This window comes from Oncorhynchus gorbuscha, linkage group LG21 (genome assembly GCF_021184085.1).
Source record: "Oncorhynchus gorbuscha isolate QuinsamMale2020 ecotype Even-year linkage group LG21, OgorEven_v1.0, whole genome shotgun sequence".
Lineage (NCBI taxonomy): Eukaryota > Metazoa > Chordata > Actinopteri > Salmoniformes > Salmonidae > Oncorhynchus > Oncorhynchus gorbuscha.
In genome coordinates, this window is record NC_060193.1 from 15,178,812 (window position 1) to 15,187,312 (window position 8,501).

The window sequence follows — 8,501 nt, forward strand, 5'->3', positions numbered from 1 at the left end:
ACATCTACAATATGAGAAATGACAAGAACATATATTTTAGCCAAACGAATCTGTATTAAACTAAAATGGACAAATGCCAAACGAGTTGATAGATTTCTAATATAATCCAGACGCAGCTGTACGGTTGACCTACAATAATAAATGAATAATAAACGTAGATAAAGACAGACATAATAATCATTAACAGTGGAATTCCCCAGGATTTACACCTTTTATCTCTGACTCTAGAGTCACCAGTCCCTCCCATTCCATCCCTCCCTCCCTGTCCAGACATTGCCACCTGGTTTCCTAGAGCATGAACTCCATCTAGACTCCTACTTCCTGAGATACCTGAAGGAGAGCCCTGGGGCTGGAAGAGACCTGCAGCAGCAGCTGTCCTCTCTGGGCTGCTCTGTCCACCTCCATCCAGAGGACGGGAGGGCAGTGGTCAGAGGCTCAGGCCAAGCTGGGTCATGTGGAGATGGGGTTGGGGTGGGACCATGGAAGGTACAGGTCGAGAGACTGTTCAAACAGCTCCAGGAGCGGTACAAATACCACTATGAGGTAGACCCACGTAAGCTCCAGACTCTGCTGCAGAGCAGTACCCTGGGTTCGGAGGATGTGAGGGTTTACTGCGAGGCAGGGGAAGGGTTTGCGGTGGTGGTTGGGGAGGGGCCCGAGCTCCAGGCCAAGCTGAAGGAGCTGGAGGCCTTCCAGGGTCAGGGTCTGAGCTCCTGGAAGCAGGAGAAGATCAGCACCACCTGTCGTCTGGGACAGTCCAAGCTCCGGCTTCTAGGTGAAGTGATAGAGAAGGATCTAGTTGAGGTTGTTCCAGGGGTGAAGGTGACACGGGGTGACTCTGGCCAGCTGGAGCTGATGGGTTCAGCAAGTGATATCTGGACAGCCAGACAGTTAGTTACAGATAAGATCTCTCTGGTGCTGGAGCGGGTGGTGCCTGAGGTGTCCGTCCACCTCCTGTCCTTCCTGAGGGATGAGTATGGGAGGCCTGGGAACCTGAGCAGTCTGCTGGGGTTGAGACTCCATGTGGAGGTAGAGCTGGGGGACACAGAGCTCCGTCTGTTCTCCCTCTCCTCTGGGAAACTGGAGCAGGCTGAGAAGGACCTGCTGGGGGAGTTTGGGGAGGAGAAGATTGATGTGCCCAAAGGTGCCCTCCTGGTTGAACTGAAGTCTAAGCTTGAGACGAAGGTGAAGGAGATGAACCGAAGTAGACGCAGGGTGGTGGCCAGGTATGGTCCTGGGTGTAGAGTGCAGCTGCTGGGTCACCTGAAGCAGGTTCAGGAGCTCATGGAGGAGATTGGGGCCTTTCTGAAAGACCAGTCCAGTGTAAGAGTTGTGGGACATCCTCAACAGAACCATGGTGGCATAGACAGTGAAGCAGGTGCCGGACCAAGACCTAACGAGACGATCGCAGCCACCAGCTATCACCTCCAGGGTGGGCTGCAGGTAGTTGTTTTTCAGGGTGACATCACCAAGGAACGGGCAGACGCACTGGTGAACGCAGCCAATGAGTATCTGGATCACGCTGGGGGCGTGGCTGCAGCTCTGAGCCGGGCGGGGGGGCATGAAGTACAGCGGGCCAGCAGGGATCTGGTTAGGCAGATAGGGAGAGTACCCACAGGTACAGTGGTAGAGACTACAGGAGGGTGGCTGCCTTGTAAGATGCTGCTGCATGCAGTGGGACCAGTAGGGGGCAGTGCAGGTGGGAATGAGGGCCCTCTGCTGGAGAAGACAGTAAAGGCAGTCCTGGATCTGGCAGAGACCCTGGAGCTCCAGACCCTGGCCATGCCCTGCATCAGCTCGGGGATATTCGGCGTTCCTCTGAAGGTGTGTTCTGAGGCCATAGTCTCTGCAGTGAGGGACTTTGGGAGGGAACAGCACATCCTTACCAAGGTCACTCTGATTGATGTGAGTGGAGAGGCAGTGAGAGCCATGCAGGAGGCCTGTGATAGGCTGTTACAGGGGAAGAGGGAGTTTCCTGGATGGGAGAGAATGTCGAGTACCACCACTACCACTACACATGCTCGTCAGAGAGACACCACTGCTGCCTCCACCAGGGGACCAGTGGCTCCAGAGGTCTGTGTCCAGGTGGAGATCATCCAGGGAACCATAGAGAAACAGGAGGTGAGAGAGAGACACACTGACATGGCCACAGCCTTGATTCAACAACATTCTGTGAATTATGTTGACTTCGAACTGACCCAATGTTCCCTTTCTCTTTTACATTTTCTTTTCCTTTTTCTCTTCCCCTTTTACTTGATTTATTTGTCGTCGTCCCCCCCCTCTGTCTTTCTGTCTGTGTCTGTCTCTCTGAAGGTGGATGCTCTGGTGTCACCCATGGTTGGTAGTGACCCTCTATCCTCCCGAGTGGGTAATGTCTTGTCTGAGGCAGCTGGACCGGTGCTGATGACAGCATTTCTGAGGGAATCCGGGGGACGGACTGCACCTGGTGACAATGTCCTGGTGGAGGGACTGTCTGGTCTCAGCTCTGGCCGTGTCTTCTTCCTCAGCTGTGCACACTGGGACAACAATCCCCAAGGACCAGCTGTACAGGTGTGTGTGTGTGTGTTATGACCTTTGAACCTCCATTAACCCTTGACCTCTGGTCCTCTCTCAGGCTCTGATGCAGGGTGTGAGGAAAATCCTGACTGCTTGTGAGAACCGGGGCTTCCGTTCCGTTGCCTTCCCTGTAGTTGGAACTGGTGAGGTTCTCCAGTTCCCTCACAACGTGGCAACGCAGGTTCTGCTAGAAGAGATCCGTAGGTATGAACAGAATCGAGCGAGCAGAACCCCCTTCCTTGTCCGCATTGTCGTCCATCCCAATGACAGAGATTCTACCAAGGTGAGCAGAGACTTTTAAAGGTCTCAAAGAATTAAACAAAATGTCCATTAACTTCAATATGTTTAAGCGAATCACATTGGAGATTATCTGAAGCCCTTATATCATACTGTGTAATATATCAATAATGGCAGATTTTTTAACAATCACATTTCTTCATTGCAGCTTTTCAAACTACCCAGAATGCTTTGCATCTCAGAGGGTTCAAATTGGGCACTCGACCAGAGCAAGGTGAGTTACAACACTTCACTCCCACCTTTAAATCAAATACATTATTACGATATGATTGATCCATTTCAAGTTATAATTCTGAACCCTCCCTATAGACATCAGGATTGTGCTGCTTGTTATAACCGGAGGAGGTAAAAGCAGTGCTGGAAACACCATCTTCGGACAAGATGATGTGTTCCTCTCAGACAGTTCCTCCACCTCCTCAACACAGAAATGTAAAGCTCAGACCAAGAACATCAAAGGGAGAAACATCACCCTGATTGACACACCTGGATTCTTTGACACTGACATCCCTGAAGAGGAACTGAAACCTAAAATAGTTAAATGTATAACAGAATGTGCTCCAGGGCCACATGCCTTTCTCATTGTACTGAAAGTGGAACGGTATACAATCTATTCAAGACTGTAGCAAAAATCAAGGCATATTTTTCACCAGAGGCATTTAAATATGCCACAGTCCTCTTCACTCATGGTGTCCAACAGAATGATGAATTGAACAAGCTTGTGGAGAAATGTGGAGGCCGCTGTCACGTGATCGACAACAAATACTGGAACACCAATCAGCAGGGTCGGTACAGGAACAATCAGTACCAAGTAGCAGAGTTACTCAACACCATAGAGAAGATGGTGAGAGATAACGGAGGAGGGTTCTACACCAACGAGATGCTCCAAGAGGCAGAGAGATTAATACAAGCAGAGATGGAGAGTCTTAGGAAGGAGTCAACTGGCCAGATGTCAGAGAAAGAGATGGGAAAATAGGCTAAAGAAATAGTGAGAAATAAACTCCTGATCAAACTCTCAGGGACACTAACAGTTGTCTTTGGGACGTCCACAACAACAGGAGCAGTCAGAGGAGGGTCCGTAGGAGTTACTGCAGCAGAGGAGGCAGAGACAGTACCGGAGGCTTTAAACTAAGGTTCTGAATGTGCAAGAAGAAAACCTTTTGAAAGGTTATAGTAACAGATAAACCTGGAATCATTGGATAAAAAATGATGGAAAAGTATGATTCAACATCTGACTAACTATGTAGACATCAGTCAGTTAAATTCAACTGTGCAATAGCTTTTTGTCCCATTTTTTTCTTTCTGATTTGTTAAAAGCAGGCGACAGGGTTATGGTTAAACTGAATTAATATTACATTGTTCAATTTGAGGTTAAATTGTTTTTATGTTTAATGTACAAATTGACTAATTGAATTAATCATTTGAACCTGTGTTTAATGATTTGAAACGGTATTGAATAAATATGTCATTCAGTTCAATGTTTATATTTTCAGTTTCAATCGGGTAATTATTGCATTCATTGTCTGTGTATCAAGTTTATAAACCATCATTTCAAGTTAATCAAAGTTCAATATATTAAACTTCACAGATGCATTTAGATTCTGTTTTCAAGTTCAGTTCTCTAAATCAGTGCCATTTTTAGCATGCCAATCCTGGTGGGGCAAACAAACCAAAAAATGTTTTGATGCGTGCCAGCAAAGCCACGACACAACACTGAACAAATCAAATCAAATGTTATTTGTCACATACACATGGTTAGCAGATGTTAATGCGAGTGTAGCGAAATGCTTGTGCTTCTAGTTCCGACAATGCAGTGATAACCAACAAGTAATCTAACTAACAATTCCAAAACTACTGTCTTATACACAGTGTAAGGGGATAAAGAATATGTACATAAGGATATATGAATGAGTGAAGGTACAGAGCAGCATACAGTAGATGGTATCGAGTACAGTATATACATATGAGATGAGTATGTAGACAAAGTAAACAAAGTGGCATAGTTAAAGTGGCTAGTGATACATGTATTACATAAGGATGCAGTCGATGATGTAGAGTACAGTATATACGTATGCATATGAGATTAATAATGTAGGGTAAGTAACATTATATAAGGTAGTATTGTTTAAAGTGGCTAGTGATATATTTACATAATTTCCCAGAGCCTTACGGTTGAGGGCGGAGCAGTTGCCGTACCAGGCGGTGATACAGCCCGCCAGGATGCTCTCGATTGTGCATCTGTAGAAGTTTGTGAGTGCTTTTGGTGACAAGCCGAATTTCTTCAGCCTCCTGAGGTTGAAGTGTGTCAGGTAGGGTGGAGGTGATATGGTCCTTGACTAGTCTCTCAAAGCACTTCATGATGACGGAAGTGAGTGCTACGGGGCAGTAGTCGTTTAGCTCAGTTACCTTAGCTTTCTTAGGAACAGGAACAATGGTGGCCCTCTTGAAGCATGTGGGAACAGCAGACTGGTATAGGGATTGATTGAATATGTCCGTAAACACACCGGCCAGCTGGTCTACGCATGCTCTGAGGGTGCGGCTGGGGATGCCGTCTGGGCCTGCAGCCTTGCGAGGGTTAACACGTTTAAATGTCTTACTCACCTCGGCTGCAGTGAAGGAGAGTCCGCATGTTTTCGTTGCAGGCCGTGTCAGTGGCATTGTATTGTTCTCAAAGCGGGCAAAAAAGTTATTTAGTCTGCCTGGGAGCAAGACATCCTGGTCCGTGACTAGGCTGGCTTTCTTCTTGTAGTCCGTGATTGACTGTAGACCCTGCCACATGCCTCTTGTGTCTGAGCCGTTGAATTGAGATTCTACTTTGTCTCTGTACTGACGCTTAGCTTGTTTAATAGCCTTGCGGAGGGAATAGCTGCACTGTTTGTATTCGGTCATGTTGCCAGACACCTTGCCCTGATTAAAAGCAGTGGTTCGCGCTTTCAGTTTCACGCGAATGCTGCCATCAATCCACGGTTTCTGGTTAGGGAATGTTTTTATCGTTGCTATGGGAACGACATCTTCAACGCACGTTCTAATGAACTCGCACACCGAATCAGCGTATTCGTCAATATTTTTATCTGATGCAATACGAAACATGTCCCAGTCCACGTGATGGAAGCAGCCTTGGAGTGTGGAGTCCGCTTGGTCGGACCAGCGTTGGACAGACCTCAGCGTGGGAGCCTCTTGTTTTAGTTTCTGCCTGTAGGCAGGGATCAACAAAATGAAGTCGTGGTCAGCTTTTCCGAAAGGGGGGCGGGGCAGGGCCTTATATGCGTCGCGGAAGTTAGAGTAACAATGATCCAACCCCTGGTTGCGCAATCGATATGCTGATAAAATTTAGGGAGTCTTGTTTTCAGATTAGCTTTGTTAAAATCCCCAGCTACAATGAATGCAGCCTCCGGATAAATGGTTTCCAGTTTGCAAAGAGTTAAATAAAGTTCGTTCAGAGCCATCGATGTGTCTGCTTGGGGGGGGGATATATACCGATGTGATTATAATCGAAGAGAATTCTCTTGGAAGATAATGCGGTCTACATTTGATTGTGAGGAATTCTAAATCAGGTGAACAGAAGGATTTGAGTTCCTGTATGTTTCTTTCATGTCTCGTTAGTCATGAGGCATACGCCCCCGCCACTCTTCTTACCAGAAAGATGTTTGTTTCTGTCGGCGTGATGCGTGGAGAAACCCGTTGGATGCACCGCATCGTATAGCGTCTTCCCAGTAAGCCATGTTTCCATGAAGCAGAGAACGTTGCAGTCCCTGATGTCCCTCTGGAATGCTACCCTTGCCCGGATTTCATCAACCTTGTTGTCAAGAGACTGGACATTGGCAAGAAGAATGCTGGGGAGTGGTGCGCGATGTGCCCTTGTCCGGAGTCTGACCAGAAGACCGCTACGTTTCCCTCTTTTTCGGAGTCGTTTTTTTGGGTCGCTGCATGCGATACATTCCGTTGTCCTGTTTGTAAGGCAGAACACAGGATCCGCGTCGCGGAAAACATATTCTTGGTCGTAATGATGGTGAGTTGACGCTGATCTTATATTCAGTAGTTCTTCTCGATTGTATGTAAAGAAACCTAAGATGACCTGGGGTACCAATGTAAGAAATAACACGTAAAAAAACAAAAAACTGCATAGTTTCCTAGGAACGCGAAGCGAGGCGGCCATCTCTGTCGGCGCTATAGCACTATAACGGTGCCCACAAACTGTTGAGACCTACATAAAGCTGTCCCAACAGCAGAGCTTTCTTTTCAGCACCATGGAGTGAATCCTTACCAACGCTACACCTGGCTATCAGCTGAACATAGCTGATATGGCTGACTTCTCCACAACTACCTGCGGAGGTCATTCCAGGAGCAGCTCTGGATGGAGACGGGCACACCAAATGGTCACCTACCTGATGTCACCAGGGCAGGTGCCAACAACACCCCCAGACAGGCACTCCAGGTGAGGGAGAGCCTGACCATCTTCTTCTCATTGCCAGCAGGTGAAATCCCATGGCAGTATGCCGTGGAGTGAAACGGCTCTTTTAAGAGCCCCCTAACACAAAGGTTATTTTCAGAACCCTCCACCGTTGTCCATAACATTGAGTTTTCTTCCCCCAGATTACTTCATGTATCATTGTCTCTCTTCATTTGGAAGTTATATTTAAGTGACATTTGGGAGTAAAGACCACACCTTAACCCCTTCCCTCTCCCATTAACGTCAGTATTATACACACCTGGCATGGTACATCAGATGAGCTGGAGCTCTAATTAAGGTTATACGACATACAGTTAGTATGATAACAAAGGGAAAGGGTAACCTAGGTAACCTAGGGTCCATACAAATAGTACAGTTTACCACCATGTTCACTGGCCTGACAAAACACAGGTGGGAAAAATGAACACTAATGTGTTTTTACTTTCATCTTGTCTTAGATCTGCAAAGGTGTAGGGAAGAAATAAGCAGATTAAGTCTAAATGAGATATTAATAAACAACTGAAACAACTGACTATGAAAACTTAATTTAATAAGTATTCATGTACAGGAAAGAACATGACAGGTATGTGTGTTTAAATGTTTTTTAACAAAAATTAAACTATTGAAAGAGGTGTGCGTGCATGTAAAAATAAATGAATGTGTAGCCTGTAATCTGTAAAAGAACAAGAGCATGTATTTTTGGCACAACTGCAGACCGATACAGGGACTACTCATAAAGCCTAGACGTAGTAGGGGAACTTCAGACATGGCCATAAAGAGAGAGAGGGCAGGGCACTGGAGATCTGAAGTACGGAGAGGTGTGTGTGTGTCTCTGAGAAAAAGGGAATAATATGTAGCCATAACAGCTAAACAAACAAATGGCCTCTGGACGTCACGGACCAGTCGATGGAACATAAATTCACAAACAGTTTCAACACCCTGGTTTTCAAGTGGTTTTAAATGAAAGAAATATATTCACCTTTAGTCTCGTAAGAGACCAACAAGAGCATCTGAATTCTCCGGTGTGTGAGTTTCAATTCTGTCAATTCAGAAATCTATGTAACACTAATAATGAATGCTATCCTAAGACTTTATAAACAAATGACTTTATGAATTGACTGAATTTAAATGGAACTGACGTGTGTGAAAAGAAAGGTACAATAAGGGAGGTCAAAACAAAAACCAGACAACTCCTCTCCTC

The 8,501-nt window shown here is 46.2% G+C and overlaps 1 protein-coding gene across 5 annotated transcripts in view; it reads left to right on the forward strand.

The window, feature by feature from the left end:
* The window catches only part of LOC124008114, a 22,321-nt gene extending 17,985 nt beyond the window's left edge, over positions 1-4,336 (forward strand). For 3 of the 5 annotated variants that reach the window (XM_046319108.1, XM_046319103.1, XM_046319106.1), the window contains exons 3-7: positions 229-2,121; positions 2,314-2,550; positions 2,615-2,839; positions 3,002-3,067; positions 3,163-4,336. In XM_046319108.1, coding sequence (XP_046175064.1) covers positions 229-2,121; positions 2,314-2,550; positions 2,615-2,839; positions 3,002-3,067; positions 3,163-3,189 — 2,448 coding nt within the window. In that variant the 3' untranslated portion in view covers positions 3,190-4,336. The remainder of the gene's footprint in view (positions 1-228; positions 2,122-2,313; positions 2,551-2,614; positions 2,840-3,001; positions 3,068-3,162) is intronic. The other 2 variants (XM_046319104.1, XM_046319107.1) reach the window with 1 other exon arrangement.
* The last annotated feature ends 4,165 nt before the right edge of the window (positions 4,337-8,501 follow it).